Source organism: Tenrec ecaudatus, chromosome 5 (genome assembly GCF_050624435.1).
Source record: "Tenrec ecaudatus isolate mTenEca1 chromosome 5, mTenEca1.hap1, whole genome shotgun sequence".
Lineage (NCBI taxonomy): Eukaryota > Metazoa > Chordata > Mammalia > Afrosoricida > Tenrecidae > Tenrec > Tenrec ecaudatus.
Window position 1 is genome coordinate 146,566,264 of NC_134534.1, and position 16,693 is coordinate 146,582,956.

The window sequence follows — 16,693 nt, forward strand, 5'->3', positions numbered from 1 at the left end:
AGAACAAGGTCTTGTCTGTGTTGATCGAGCGCACTGGGCCAGCCATGTCACCAGGACTGTACACATTTGCAGATGAAGGCAAGTACAATACAACTACCACTTGCCTGGTCGTGATTAAGACAGCATCAACCTTAAGGCACAGTCAAATATTCAAAGAAAAAAAAGTTCACCTCAGAATCACTATTTCATACTACATCAAATACAGGAGCCTGTACCTGGGATTATGACTTATCACATTTCTATCATATATGAATTATTGATAAAATATTTTCCTAGATGCAATCAGTTTTGGTTTGTTTTTTTATAGATCATATCTGTCCTTTTGTTTCTGATTTTCAAAACAATATATAAACATGGGAAAGGCATCTAAAGAACTACTTGAACAGATGGTATCTTTGCTTCCTTTTCTGGCATAGAAACCACAGGTTACTAGTGGTCCACTGGTTACCAGGGGTGGAAGGGAGGGAAAGGGAAAGTCATTGCTTAGGGAGATATTGGTCTTCAGTTAAGGGTAATAGAAAATTATGGAAATAGATAATGATGATGGTAGAACAACATGCTGAACACAACCAATATCACTGAATTAGGTGTTGTTAACAACGTTGAAATGGCTAATGTTTTGGCATGTGCTAGGATATATTTAACCTATACACGCACAAACACTTAAGGAGGAAAAATAAATTGGCATAGTAAAAAAAACAAATCATTTTGAAAATAGGTAAAATCTAAAAATAAAATGAAAATGTGTTAAATGTAAAATCAAACTCCAAGAACTTTTTTAAAAGACTAAGACTTAAAAAAACCCACAGACTAAAAAGTAACAACTAAAAGAACCAAATCCTTATAAAAAATAATGCAGCTGGTCTCCCAACACTGGCCAACCTCCAGCTCCTGTGAGACTCCAGCTGAGCGCTCTAGGTGATGGCCTTTGGTGGTCTCGTGCCCAGACACGTGGACGGCTGGTCTGTTTCTGGATCTGCAACAGCCACAGAGCCCTCTGACTCTCCCCGGGCAGCGAGAGTGAGCGCCTGTGGCCTCGGTGTCTGCCCTCACTGCTGCTCAAGCCCTATGTGCTCGCCACGGGTCCTCATTCCACCTGCACCCGAGCGAGCCACCTCAGCATTCGTAGCTGGGCCCACCTCATCTACCCTTCAACAGATCTTCATGGGCAGCATTTTCACTTGCTCTGGAAGAAACCTTAACAGGTAATAGATGGAGCAGCATCACCTTCCTTGGCAGCAGGAAGCTCCCCAACAGCACAAAGCAGGGCCTCCCTGGCTTTGTTTGCAGGGAATATTTAAAAGGGCACTGTCCTTTTGCCAGTCGTCCCTTCTGATGCTTCTGACCCAGTTCTTGGAAGAAGCTGGAAATCATCTTGACCAAGGATAAACTATTTTTTCTTCTCTCAGAGCAAGTTCCTGAAGCGTGTTCATTACTGCTGTTTGACTCATTCCTCCTGTCCACAAGCCAATTGTTCTTTTCTTGCTCTCCAAGCCATGTTAGCATTAGATGGGGCCTGCTTACCTGCCCTGTCATTCAAACCACCTCCAATGGTTCAGGTTGGCCAAATTTCCAGGTGAGCATTAGATATTAAGTCTTATACTCTAAAAGGATTACAATCTAATTGCAGCAAAACCAAAAGGCCTGTGAGGGTTCTGAACACAGGGCTTCCATGTTCCCAAAGAGGGGTGTGCTACCCTCCCATGTGCACTAATGTCTTCCACCGACCAGCAAGTCCTCGGAGCTTGATGATAGGGTCTTTTGAAGAACGGTATGGTCACAGCAAGCTAATTCTAAAAGGACTTGTAGTTAGCGAACTGGACTTGGACAGCTAATATCCGATTATAAAAATTCACCCATTATTGTAAATCAGAACTAAAAAGGGACAATTACAACTGAGGACATTTTTCCAGCACTCCTAGGAGTTAAGGTATGTACATAGCAACTGGTAGCTATTTTTTAATAAGGACCAAATGATCTAATAAAAATGTGTCTGTTGTCAGTATGGGAATTGCGCCCCATCTGACCCCACCCACCACAGAGGCAAAACACTAAGGGCGTGCAACAGAACAGCAAAGGGAGCAGAGCAAGGAAGTCCCGAAGGAGTACCAAAAATAGACTTTGGGGCCAGGGTGTGGCACCCCATCAGACTTGACCCCAAAACACTACTAAAGGTCAACAAACAGACCTTTTGTGTGTGTCATTGGTTTTATGTTGTTTTCTTCTCTTGCTTTGTCTTGCTCTGTCTTGTTTTTGTGCATATTATTATCTCTGCAGATCTAGCTAGATAAAATAGACTGGATAAAAAATCTGGAGGGAAAAACAATGGGACTGACAGTTCCAGGAAGACCATGGGAGAGGGGGAGCTGGGAGAAAGGAGGTGGTGTTAACCAACCCAAGGACAAGGGAACAACAAGTGATCCAAAAATCAGTAGTGAGGAGGGTATAGGAGGCCTGGTAGGGATTGATCAAGGGCAATGTAATCAAGAGGAATTACTGAAACCCAAATGCAGGCTGAGCATGACAGTGGAACAAGCGGAAAGTAAATGGAAATAGAGGAAAGAAGTAGGAGGCAAAGGGCATTTATACAGGTCTAAATACAGACATATACATATGTAAATATATTTTTATATGATAGGGAAATAGATCTATGTGCACTTATTTATAAGTTTAGTATTAAGGTAGCAGATGGACATTGGGCCTCCACTCAAGTACTCCCTCAAAGCAAGAACATTTTGTTCTATTAAACTGGCATTCCATGATGCTCACCTTCCCGACACAATTGCTGAAGACAAAGCAGGTGCATAAGCAAATATGGTGAACAAAAGATATAGTGTCTGGGGTCTTAAAGGCTTGAAGATAAACAAGTGGCCATCTAGCTGAGAAGCAACAAAGCCCACATGGAAGAAGCACACTAGCCTGTGTGATATTGAGGTGTTGAAGGGTTCAGGTATCAGGCATCAAAGAACAAAAAATTGTATCATTGTGAATGAGGGGGGAATATGGAATGGGCACCCAAAGCCAATCTGTAGACAACTGGACACCCCCTTACCGAAGGGTCTTGGGAAGGAGACAAGCCAGTCAGGTTGCAGTGTAGCAACAATGAAACATACAACTTTCCTCTAGTTCTTTAATGCTTCCTCCCCATCACCCCCACACTAGAATGATCCCAATTCTACCTTACAAATCGGGCTAGACAAGAGGATGTACACTGGTACAGATAAGAACTGGAAACACAGGGAATCCAGGACAGATAAACCCTTCACACCAATAATGAGAGTAGCAATACCAGGTGGGGAAGTAGAAGGTGGGGGAGAAAGGAGGAACAGATCACAATGATCTATATAGACTCCCCTTCCTGGGGGGTGGACAACAGGAAAAGAGGGTGAAGGGAGACATCCGACAGTGTAAGACATGACAAAATAATAATAATTTATAAATTATCAAGGGTTCATGAGGGACGGGGAGCGGGGAGGGAGGGAAAAAATGAGGAGCTGATCTCAAGGGCTAGAGTAGAAAGAAAATATTTTGAGGATGACTATGGCAACAGATGTATAATTGTGCTTGACACAATGGATGGATGTATGGATTGTGATAAAGAGTTGTATGAGCCCCCAGTAAAATGATTTTGTAAAGAATAAAATAATTGTAGCCCCTCCATGGAGGAAAAAATGAAAAGAAAAGTGCTGGTTATATGGAGCGGTTTGAGTTTCCACATTCGCGGCTACTCTACTTCTTGGCCTCTTTCCTACCCTAGGCATACAGTCCAAGCTGCAAAGAAAGACGTATGCCCAAAGGCTCTGCTCTCAGGCCTCTTTATTGATTTTCTTACTCCCAGAGTGCAACAATGGACCACCTGTTCAGCCAATTAGAGGTATGTGAAACCTTTCATTTTTAAAATTCAAAATGTAATAGAAGGCACTTAAGCTATGTTACGTTAAAGGCATGATAAACATTATATACAATATAATCTTAATGACATTAAAATATATGAGAAAAAAGTAATAAAGGAAACTAGTAATGGGGTTTGATGCTGCTATATTATAGGGTGTGTAGATAGATGTGAGTTCTTTTCTATATATTCCAGTTGTCTGAAGCAAACTCTTATTTAATAAGAGCTGTTATTTTATGTTATATAAAAACAAGTTATTTTATCTGTTAATAATATAATAAATAAAACAGCCACTCAAGCAGTTGAGTGACTTGCTGGAAAGCAGAAGACAGGAAATGGCAGGAGGACTCAAACCACCTGCTGTCCATTTCTCCCTAAAAATTCCCTCCAAGCATCTTCTGACTCGAAGTCCCAGTTCTATCAACTAATTGCTCCCAATAAATATAATCTAAATGTGTTGCTTTTAGAAATTAAAAAAATATCAATTAGCCCATTTTATTAAAAGCTACTATAGAACTTGATAAGTAATATGCACACTTTAAAAAACATGCTTAACCTGTAAATTAATTGTATGAGAAGTTTAAGAAATTAATCAGTCAAGAGATAATTCCCTCCTCCTATGTCATGGCTAGGGCACTACGTGCCCCATTCTGAGTCATAAAAACATTGAGTTTTTTAGGAAAATGGACTAGGTAAGAGAAGAAAAGTAAAGCACCGTATTGATCTATTGATTCTGCAATAAATATTCACAATGATGCAGTACACCTGACCAATAAACCAAAGTCACTGCCATCAAGTCAATTCCCACTCATCGGATGGAGTAGAACTGTAAATCTTTATTGGAGCTGACAGCCTCAGCTTTCTTCCACAGAGTGGCTGGTGAGTTTGAATTGGCTGATTCTGCGGTTTGCGGTTGGTTAGCAGTCCACAGAGTCACCAGGGCTCCTTGGGACAGATATAGTTTACAATTTTATACCAGTTAAGTCACTAAGAATGTGAATTGGCTCTATCCTGACAGGCAAGATAGTCCAAGATAAAGGTTTCTCAGTACAGGCTGATAAGAGTATATTACCACTAGGCGACTGGTCTCTACAGATAACTTCCAGAAAGCAGGGGAGGGATTCCATAATCAGTGCCAAACTTCGACTAGGCAATTAAAATAGACCACACTCCACAGTAGGCATCCCAGCCAGAATGGGGGCACTAACCCATCCTCCCATCTTTCTTTTGGAGGCTTATTAAACTGTGAAGACACATGAAATGTGCAGTTGTAGCTCTTAGTGAACATTACGAATTTACAAATATTTTCCCTGGCTCTAAGTTGCATCAGCTAGCAGGATCATCTTAAATCATTTAAACCGCTGTGTAAAAAGTCGGGTCTGGGAATAAAGTTTATGTATGCAAGTTAGAGGCTCCACCAGGATCTCAGATTTGCTCCCCAGACATAGCTGTGTACATTCTTGTGTTTTGAAAAAGTACCAAATGGCGACATTTTCTTAGAACGTCTTCTGCTAGAACGAGCACCCAACACCGAAAACGGTGCTTTCGTGCGGATGCGCTTCTCAGGAGCAGGTCTGCATCGGCTCGGCGTGGGCCGCAGAGGCGCAGCACATCACACGTTAGGCAGCTCCAGTGACAGTGGCCACCGCTGCGGCCACCACATGGGACACGCACTGGGGAGGTGCGGGCGCGGGCTCCGCGGAGCACTCCCCACCCTGGCACGTCACCAGCCTCTCAGCATCTTCCCGAAGAAACCGCGCCTTGCCTTCCCTCCCCTCCCCTCCAGCACGCTGAGGCTCAGGAATCAGAGGCTACCAGCCTTTCCCCTGTGCTGCCTGTTTGGCGGGAGGTTTTCTAGGGACAGGGTCCCAGGATCCGGAGGGAACGCTTCCCATCCCAGCGACACAAACCCACCTCTCTGCCAAGGGAACAGGACGCGGGCGCGCGGACCCGACGGACGGACGGCCGGGCCCGCGGCGCCCCGCGCACAGGCCCACACGGGCCTCGGCGGCAGGCCCGGCCTCGGCGGCTCGGGGCGCGGCCCGCGAGGGGCTCCGAGGCCCGGACACTGGCCGCGGGCAGCCCGCTAGGGCCGGGCCCGACACCTGCGGCGGCGCCCGGGCCAGGGTCGGCCGGGCCGCGCTCTCCCCGCCTCGCCTCACCTCACCTGCGGGCTGTCCTCCAGCGTCTCCTCGATGGGCAGCTTGTCGATCCCGGGCATCGTGGCGGAGGGAAGGCGACGGCAGGAGACGCGGCCACGCGCCCACTGCTCCCAACTCTGCCCGCCCGCCCGCAGCAGCTGACCCGGCCCGCCCTCCTGAGTCGGCGCCGCGGTCGCCACCCGGCCCGCGCCACCCTCAGCAGGCCCCCAGCTGCCGCGCGGGAAATCCCGCCCCCTCGGCGCCCTCCTCCCAGGCTGCCATTGGCTCGTGGCGACGTCCGTCAGCGTGGGGGCGCTGGCGCGGCGCGGCGCTGCGTGCGGGCCTCGAAGGCAGCGGGGCGGCGCGCGACGGCTCCCAGCTTCCGCGCCGCGCGCCCCGACGCCGTCCGCCGACGGGATGCGGGCGAGCTGGGCGTGGAGCGGGCACCGCGCTGGGGAATTTGGCACGCTTTCACTTCTCCCGCGACTTTCCCCGTCAGAGACCTTCCAAAAAGCTCCATTGCCAGAGCCTGCCTTTCGCTTCCTCAAATTATAATCGCTCCCACCGAGGCGGAAGCTTCTAACCTTTCCCCAGTAGCACAGTGGGGGTGGCGCAACCTGGGGCTCTGGGAGATCCCAACTTGCACCATTGACCGCGCTCTCTGGTGCATTGGGGAGAGTAGACCCAAGCATTTTCTAGGTACCTGCATATCAATGTAGACTGTTAAAAACGGGTAGCTGTGCTGCAACTTTGACTTAGATGTCTCTTTTTAAATCACAGATATAAAATCATTAAAAGTCAGGATATGCTAGCCCGTTATTTGGTAAATGCATCTGTCAGATTTTTAATTTATTTTTTAATGCTGCAAGCGGCTTCAGAGAGCTTCTTCAGCCTTGGATTTTACAAATGGGGGGGGGGGGATGAAATGCAACAGAGCCGAGGTATCGATTTGATTCAGGGCCTACCTTCTGTCTCTTTGTACCCCAGCCTCACACTTCACTTAGATCTGTATGCAGAGAAAATAGCAAACTCACCAGTCTGAAAAGTCTAGCCATCAAATCCATCAACCCACTCCAATTTCAATTAAGAAATGCTGGGTAAAGAGTATTCACTGATTGTTTCCACAAATACACTGGAGCAAATCCAATTGGAACAAATCCAAATACAGTAACACAAATGGAAATTACATATTTTAAACTGAATCACTGCATTTTCTCATCTCTTGAAGGAAAGATAAATGAGGTTAACGTTTACCAGGTAAACTTGCCACACCAATCTTATGGAGTAATTATTGGTTTTATAAACTTTAAATAGGATTGTTTATGGACAACCAGTCATCTTCTAGAAGGGATTTTTGGTTTAGAGAAAGCTGGTTGGAGTCTATTTTTGACATTTTGAGCAATAGGTTTCCCAGTTGCTTAGAGGTAGCCAGCATCACACAGACCCCAACAACCCAGCCCTGCCCTGGATGAGAGCAAGCTCCAGGAAACTGCCTCTAGGTAAGAAGACCCTCAAGGTAAGTGACCTGAATTGAACTGTGATTTTTGAGTCTTAAGTGAAGGAAAGAAGCAGTGAAAATGCCCGAGGAAGAAGAGAAATTAGAAGGTGGAACTGAAGGGAGTTATTCAGTTAATTCAGCCAAGCCAAATAATTCCAATGAAAATTTCAATTTGGTATCCAAGTTATTTAGGTGGGGCATTGTCATCAAGTTGAATAGTTTCCATCTTTATCCATTATGTCCATCTAAACTGGTTTTTGAAAAAGGGTTCTCTGGGGCAAGGAATGTATGGATGTGCTTTATACAATTGATGTATGTATAATGTATGGATTGTGATAAGAGTTGTATGAGTCCCTAATAAAATGTAAAAAAAGAAAAGAGAAAAAAATGATTAGGGCAAAGACTGTACAGATGCGCTTTATACAATTGATGTATGTATATGTATGAACTGTGATAAGAATTGTATGAGCCCCAATAAATTGTTAAAAAAAGATGGCCTGTAAATCCAGATGAAATAAAAGAAAAGAAAAAGGGTTCTCAAGAGGCTATTTATTTCACTGTCCAAGAAGTACAAGGAATTCTTGCCAGGCTCAGCTGACTAAAAACCAAAACAAGCGAAAGCAGTGTATGTTTATCAAGTGAGTGGAGTTGGTGTCTAATGATAGAAAAAATCTTAAAAGGACATCTGGGTGGATCCTTCAGCTTTCGGCCACCCAACCTCCCACTCATCCAAAAACCTGGCTTTGTTTCCCCGCTTTAAAACATCTCCAAAGATGCAGAATTCCCCTTCTCCTTTGATAATCAAGTCTAAGTTTAATTAGCTTGAGTTTTGTACAGTTAGTCAAATGCTACTCATTTTCAGCCTACTTCTCTCTGTACAGGAAATGAGGCTTGTTCAGAGAATGCCTCAGGGGTTATGAGCCTTCTGTGTGGGTAGTGCAGTGAAAACTTGGGCCAGCTGGCTAATTTTATGGAAGGCCAGGCAGGATTAAACAGCATCCTCCAAAGAATTTGCCAAGACATTTCACACCTATAATTTACAACAGAAAGATGTATAATTTTGTAAATAGACTAGGGAATTATTAGTCTCCTAAAATTATATTTTGTCTTATTATAATTAGATTTTTACATGGGACTCCTTGAAGTTCTGGTCTGTGGTCTGCAATAGGAAAGAACCCAGGAACCCAAATTACACTGGTGCTTTACTTTTAAAAATTAATCCCCTTAGGTCAGTGGTTTACAAACATAAATGCACGCATAAAACACGGTTAGAATGCAAATTCCTGTTACAGACAACAGGAATAATATTATTCCTTACACAATCCTGCAATATCAATAACTGTTTGATATTACCGTGGGAATATATAAGCAGACATGCCAGCTGAACAGGTATGGGCAGGCAAAAGGGACTATGCCCATGACAATATATAGACTTGGCAAAGAATATTTCTACATGTGTGTACTGTAAACACACCTATGTATGTAGTCGAGCAAATTGTAGGCAAAGTTAGGAAACCTACTCAGCCATAACCTAAGAGGGAATGTGTCACTGGGTTTAAGGGTTTGAGACCACAGCTTTGGGGTAACAGATAAGTCAGCATAAAAATAACGCTCTATGTGAGTAGTGAGTGGACAGAACGGCCATCTAAAATGCAGCGATTGGCCTCTCTTTGACAGGAGGAAAGGATAATAAAGGAAATCAAAGACTCAGGAAGCAGGCTCAGTCTCCACTACCAGAAGAACTAGAGGGCGTCCAGCCACCACTACGGACCTTTCTGATCAGGACCCCAGAAGGTATGGTGAGAAAGAGAAAAATGGAAGAACAAGATTCAGATTAATAAAACGATTACACTTACTGATATTCTTAGATGGGTAAAAGAATTCCCAAAACTGTGGTCCTTAGCCGCTCTTCAAACTCAGAACAGAACCCACTCCCAAGGATCTCCTTGCAACAAGAAAGAGACCTAGAAGATGTCATAACTCTGTGTAACAGCTTCCCGCACCCCAGCAGAAACGTGGGTGAAGGGAGACCGTGGATGGTGTAAGATATGAAAATAATTTATAATTTATCAAGGGGTCACAAGGGTGAGAGGCTAGGGGAGGGAGGGGGACAAGAGGAGCTGATACCAAGGGCTCAAGTAGAAAGAAAATGTTTTTTAAATGATGACGGTGACATATGTAGAAATGAGCTTCATACAATTGATGTATGGATTGTTACAAGAGCTGTAAGAGCCCCCAATAAAATTATTTATTTTTTAAAAAGGAAGGGAAGAAAATGTCATAGCTCCTCAGAATAATCAACCATGAAGGCCAAAAGGGCAGGATTTGCTGAAAAACAAAACTCAGAAGGCAGGGAGGAGCGAGAATGAGAGATGAATGGATATGGAGGAGACCTAGGGAAGAAGTAGGAAGAATGCTGTTACTTTGAAGGAATTGCAACTAATGTTACGGGGCAGAGGATGGTATATAAATTATTGAATGGAAAATTAATTTATTCTGTAAATTTCCACCTAAAGCACAATTTTTTAAATCATTTTATTAGGGGCTCATACAACTCTTATCAGTTGTGTAAAGCACATTTGTACATTCATTGCCCTCATCATTCTCAAAACATTTGCTCTCCACTTAAGCTAAAACACAATTTTTAAAAAGAATGCAGATTCCTAAATCATGCTGTACAGCGTAATTCACCAGAACAGAGAGAAGACTGGGAATCTGAGTTTTAAATGCCAGCTTCCCACAAGTTTGAAGTGGATAATTCTTAAACCACATGTTGAGAAACGCTACCCAAGATGCTCTTTCCCGTAATTTAGCCTTGTATTTTAGAAAATTTGAGGAGGTAAATGTTTAGAAATGGAATCCGAGGTTCCAAATGGGGATGGCTCGAGAAGGGTGCCGTTTCTAAAATTTTCTAGAGTGCCTGGAAAGGTTCGTGCTTACAATAACCCCCCAGTTTCCATCAGTCTGAAATTTGCGGGGAGCCCTTGTGGCATAGTGGTTACACACTGTACCACAATCCTTGAGGTTAGCAGTTTGAAACTACCAACCTTTCCTCCGGAAAAGATGGGACTTTCTACTCGGACTGTAACCCAGAGGATGGCATCGACTTGACAGTGAGTTTGGTGTGGGGTTTTAATTTTTTAATCATTTTATTGGGGCTCATACAACTCTTATAACAATCCATAAATACATTCATTGTGTCAAGCACGTTTGTACATTTGTTGCCCTCATCATTCTCAAAACATTTCCTTTCTGCTTGAGCCTTTGGTATCAGCTCATTTTCCCCCTCCCACCCTCACAAACCCTTGATAATTTATAAATTATTTTGTCATGTCTTACATTGTCTGACATCTCCCTTTACCCACTTTTCTGTTGTCTGTCTCCCAGGGACGGGGTTCTGTGAAGATCTTGTAATCGCTTCCCCCTTTCTACCTCACCCTCCCTCCACCCTCCCAGTATTGCCAACTCTCACCACAGGGCCTGAAGGGATCATCTGCCCTGGATTTCCCGAGTTTCCAGTTGCTATCTGTACCAGTGTACATCCTCTGGTCTAGCTGGATCTGTAAGGTAGAATTGGGACCAGGAAGTGGGGGATTGTGCTCCACTTATAAATAATTCAGGATATTGTTTAACTAAGTCACTCCATCTGGCAGAGAATCCCCTGGTTTTCTTCTTGATAACTAGCTTAGATAATCAAATTCAGGAAATGGACGTATTAATTAACATGAGAACTTGAGTCACTTCCACCAGTTTTAACATGGTTAAAGTTGGGGGGAAGGTTTGAGTAGTTGCAAGGTAAAACAGGTGCTGAGGAGTAGGTTACCAAAAAAAAAGAACTGATCAAGTACTAATTGATTCATTGTTCCACAGCCTGTGACCTTGACAATAATGCTTTCGCTTGTTACCACAGAATCAGTACAATGTAGGGCAAGTTCTGTCGCTTCTGCTTTGTGGACTGTATTTGTAGGATGATTGTATGTAGTGGGGTGGTTTTAGTTTATTTTAATGGTTATCTTTTTGGATAAAAAAAGGACATTAGTAAATTTTCTTTGATCAGTCGAAGTATTTGGAAACAAAGCAACATCTTATTTCCGTTTCTCTGAGGAAGTGGATGAAAACAAGGACTTCGGAGCCAGCCTTCTGACCATTGAAGTCCAGTTCCACAACTTTGACTTTTGGCAAGTTACTTAACTTCCCTGTGCCTCCATTCTGGCCTCTGGAAAATGAGCTCAATATCAAGTGCCTACATTGTAGGGGTGTTAGGGTGATTCCTGAGCTTTTAGAATAGTGCCTGGAACAATAGGTATTCAATCAAAATTAGCTTTTCATGACTCATTGCTAAATAGGAAAATATCAAAGGATATTGTTTTGAAGGCATCTTTCATTCTCTTCAATTTTCCTTTTGTTGTCATATGGTGGCATAGTGGTTACGAATTGGGCTGCTAACCCCAAGGTCAGCAGTTCACAACCCCCAGCAGCTGTGAGGCAGAAAGATGAGGCTTTCTACTCTGTTAAAGAATTACAGCCTTGGAGACTCATAGGAACAGCTTGTACCCGGTCCTTTAGGATTACGATCAGTTGGAATCAATTCTTTCTTCTTTTTTTTTTTTTAACTGAGGGACAGAGGGAGGGGAGAGGGAGAGCTGGAATCAGTTCTATGGCAGTGAGTTTATCATATCTAATGAGACCAATATTTTCTAAATCAGATTGCTCATTATCTTAAAGAAACCTGATATTCTTTAAAGCAATTGTATTGTTACCTTTGCTAGTATTTTATCACTGTTCATAGAGGTGCCTGTGTGAGCAAAATAAAAATTTTTTTAAATCAATAAATGTTCGGATATTCTCGAGTAAAGGCTAAGTGGCAAGACAACAAAATCTGTTTTACTCTGGAGTTGCTTGGCGTAGGTCGGCGTCCCACCCCCAGGTGAAAAACACAACTTTCCTGATATTTCTACCCCTATGCTGATTCAGGGGAACACAGGCAAGCCCCTGAGAAGTTAGTCGCAGGACTATTTAATCATTGAAAACATTTTAATTTTCACAGAGCCACAAAGGGCCGTATAAAAGAAAGACTGCAAACTGATTAAATCAGGACTACCTACCCCTTGTGAGGAGCCCTGGCGATATACTAGATCTTCAAGTCTGCAGTTTGAAACTTGCAGCTGCTGGGGGGGGGGGGGGGGAGATTTCTACTCTGGTAAAGAATGACAGTCCTGGAAACCCACAGGGGAATTCTATCTTACCCTCTAGGGTCGCCATGAGTCAGAATCTTCCCCCTGGCAGTGAGGTTGGTTGTTCCGGATTACTTATCTTTTGGAACTCTGATTAAGCACTGGGCTGCTGGCCAAGTGGTTGGTGGTTTGAACCTCCCAGCAGCTCCACTGGAGAAAGACTTGGCACTCTATTTCTCTAAAGATCACAGCCAAAAAAAAAGAAGCTGGATGGGAAAATTCAAATCTTTCTGCTATGGTGTCTTCATGAGTTGACATACACTCCATGGCCCCAAACATAGATTCCATACAAGCAAGTGAAAGGGTTAATCGACACAGCTTCCCGGGAACGCTAGATGGTGCTATTCATTCAGTCTGGGGATTCAAACTATGGTATGTCAGCGAGGCAACCAGTCTTCCTGAACAAATGTTTTATTAATTTAAAAATTTTTTTTTAATTTTGTTTTGTCTGCAGAGTGACAATATACTAGGGCTGGAATGGGGAGAAAGGCAATCAAAATAAAATACATACTACCAGGGATTTAGTCAGTGGAAGGTGTTACACTATGAAGAGAAGACCCTGGGCTGTGTAAACAGGGCCTGGTGCTAACCAAAAGTTGCAGGTTCAAGTCTACCCCGAGATGCTTTGGATGACAGGCCTGGCCATCGCTCAAGGACTACCAGCCATTAAAAATTATGAATGGCAGTTCTAACACACAGGGGTCACCATGTGCCAGAATCAACTGGATGCAAACTGGTTTTAAGTGCTTGGAGAAACAAGCAGGGAAAGGGGGGTGGGGGGGGCAGCTGTCATTTTAAGTAGGCTAGTTAGGATGGGTCTCATTGGAAAGGTGTCATCCGAACAAAAACTTTTGAGACAGGAAAGCGAGCCAAGGGGACATGGGGGTGTGGAGCAAGGAAAGGGCCCTAAGACCCCAGGCTTGTGTCAGGAATTGCACAGAAGACAGGTTGCTTTGTGGGTGGGAGGGGAACACGTTGAGGTAAGAAGAGGAAGCCAGATCACATAAAGCAGGTGGACTACAGTGAGGATGTTTACCCTAATTGTGCATAAAGACACCCAAACATTGGGGGAGTTGAATGAGTGATAGGAATACCATAAATGATGGGCAAGTTAACAGTATCCTAAATCAACTTGGTGGCTTATGAGATGCATTGACTTAACAGGAGGAAAAATGTTACGGCTTGGAGGAGCCACCTCTGACCTCCTCAGGCTCCCAAACCTGATGGCCACAAAGCAGAGGTCACCCATGCCTCTACCTTCCATCCTCCTTGACCTGGTCCAGAACCAACCATTCCTCCCACAACACTCGACTTTTCTGCTGGATTCAATAATTCAGTGCAGTGGTCACACACAACTCACTGATGATACTCACGAGTATGGGGTTTGTTAAAGAAGTTAGCATTTTACAATTCATTATACAGTTGTTTAGTCAAGATGGTTTCTTCCCTGCTGTCCCCACCAGTAGTCCTCTCTCTGGCCCTCCTCCTCTTGGCCTGGCCTCTGCCCTGCTCAGCAATGTAACGAAGCTCTTCCAGGGCTGCCAATAAATGCCCAAGGGCATGCCACTCTGCTGTAAGCCTCAACCCAGAGGCACTCAGCCCCAGTTTAGCAAACCTAGCGCCCCTATGTAGATGTCCAGAGGTACCGCACTCCGTAAACCAGCCTCCTGCCCCAAACCACTTAGCTTTACTTGCTCTGTGGGCTGCGAAGCCCACCGCTCTGGCTCCCGTCCTCTGCCGTCAAAGCCATCTCCTGGATCAAGGAGGCTCAGTGCACAGGGAGCTTTCATCCAAAGGACCCATTCCGTTCTTGGCTCATCTCACCACGACCACCACCTGCTTCTGAGAGAGCTACTTTTATGTCCTGTAGGAATGGCATTTACAACCCTGCTACCAATCACTCACAGTTTAACCATAATCCAATCAGTCTCTTGCTCACCTTCTTACCCAGACTCATCAGGAAAAGGACAGCTGTTTAGTGGGTGTAACAAAGGCTGTGGTTCAACTCACAGCAACCCTGTAGGACAAAAAAAGAACTGCCCTGTGGGTTTCCGCAGCTGTAAATCTTTACGGGAGTAGAAAGCCTCGTCTTTCTCCAATGGACTCTGTGGTTAGCAGTTCAGTGTTTACCCCACCGCCCCACCAGGCCGCCTCTGTTCAACAAGAGGTTCTCAGCATTTCCTTGCCACTTGGTGAGTACAGGCAGGTACACTTTAGGATTCCTTTCAGTTCAGGTTTGGCTGATTTCTTCATGATCAGATTCAGGCTAAGTAGCTGGTAGGAATGTCACAGGAACGATACTATGTTCTCGTGATTTCCTACCAAGTGGCACATGGTTTTGATTTGTACCATTATTGGTGATTAACTGTAAATTTGCTTTTTTACCCTTTGGATTTAATAAGTATTTCATGGGGAGGTTCTTTAAACCAGGGCTTCCAACTGACTCATTCCAGTTCAGCCCCGACCCTCCCCCTGAGAATTTGCATTTCCATGCCAGATATCCCGGATCAAAATCAACATTTTTATAAGGTCCCCAGGTTTTTCTTGTTTTTTTACCCCCACAGGTTTTTGTTGTTATGTATAACTAAGCGTCATGGCTAGGGAGGGAGTTTGCTAACATGTACATTCATTCAGTATATCTCAGGTAGGAACAACAGAACTTTCTAATCCCATGAAGATGTGCCACCTGGGAAGCCCATAGGGACAGTTCTTGCTGCCCCGGGGTCGCTGTGAGTTGAAATCCACTCAGTGGCAGTGACTTTGAGATTTTTAAGGTAGAGAAGCGAGTTCTCTGCAGGAGTCAACTGGAATGAACCTGTTCCAACCCCTGCTCGAAACCTTTTAACTATCCTATTCTTCAAGTTTTCTGCAGATTCGTTTATTTTTATCAGTATGGACTGTGGCATCCTAGTTTATACGTCTTAATCGATTCATTTACTTATTTATTTGGTAGTTGTATAACTTTATTTGATAATCAACTGCTAGTTTCCATCCACTCTGACTGTAGGTTTTTCAAAGTGGAGATAGATACATAAGTAGCCAATGTATGCAGCCTGTTTGGCAAACTTCATCCTCTTAGGTTTTCTGGACAGCCCACAGCCGAATGGGGTGTTACGCATCCCTTCACAAAGACAGCTGTGTTAGGCCTAGTTCCAGTGTACATCTGGAGTCTCTGTCTCTCTTGTACATCAGATTTCTGAATCTCTTTGAGGGCCTGAGGGGCATGGATCTTGAAGCCCACCCTGTGGGTGTGCTTGTGAGCGTTGATAGTAGGCTGCTGGGTCACTTCATTGATGGCAAAGAGCCCGTCTTTGGGCCCACTCTTTTCAGGAGGCATGTGCTGGGACAAGGGTGAAAAGGGTCACTCCATTGGAAGACACATGATAGCCTCACTACCCTGGCGGTAAGTTACGCTGCTTCTCCCCGAGCTTTTCTTGAATTGCTTCTGCCTCAAGGCAGTCCATAAAAACCTCAATAATTGCATTGGCAATGTTTGACAAATATTATTCTCATTTCACCCTCAATTAAGTAATTTAAGCTTTCCTGTTTTATTGTAGAGGAAACTGAGACAGAGGTTGTTACATGCCCAAGGTCACACAGTTCAAGAGATGTAGAACAGGATTTGAACGTAGGCAATCTGACACCAACCCGCAATAAGAAAAAAGGCACACACACACAAAATAGTCCAGCCTTGAGTTTTCGTATTCCCCCCGCCAGTTAATGAGGACAGTGGACAAGGGCTAGGCTGAGTTTGAGTGTAGATTTATAAAGTTTTCTTAAAAAGAAATAGGGTACCAACCACACATACACAATAATAATAATAATCTCTCCAAATGCGCTTTTCCATAAAAACAATCCTGCATATGTGCTAATTCATAAGTATAAGGTGTTTATCATCATATCATTTGTTGTTGTGAAAAACTGGCAC

General features: G+C 44.1%; 2 protein-coding genes across 2 annotated transcripts in view; one reads left to right on the plus strand and one right to left on the minus strand.

Annotated features, from left to right (window-relative positions):
• APPL1 (adaptor protein, phosphotyrosine interacting with PH domain and leucine zipper 1) overlaps positions 1–6,216 on the minus strand; it is a 45,518-nt gene extending 39,302 nt beyond the window's left edge. The window contains exon 1 of the mRNA XM_075550004.1: positions 6,060–6,216. Within this exon, the coding sequence (XP_075406119.1) occupies positions 6,060–6,113 (54 nt within the window). The 5' untranslated portion in view covers positions 6,114–6,216. The remainder of the gene's footprint in view (positions 1–6,059) is intronic.
• A 738-nt stretch (positions 6,217–6,954) lies between these two features.
• Positions 6,955–16,693, plus strand: part of HESX1 (HESX homeobox 1) — a 29,506-nt gene continuing 19,767 nt past the window's right edge. The window contains exons 1-2 of the mRNA XM_075550754.1: positions 6,955–7,532; positions 9,209–9,325. The gene's annotated coding sequence lies outside the window, so the exon portion shown is untranslated. The remainder of the gene's footprint in view (positions 7,533–9,208; positions 9,326–16,693) is intronic.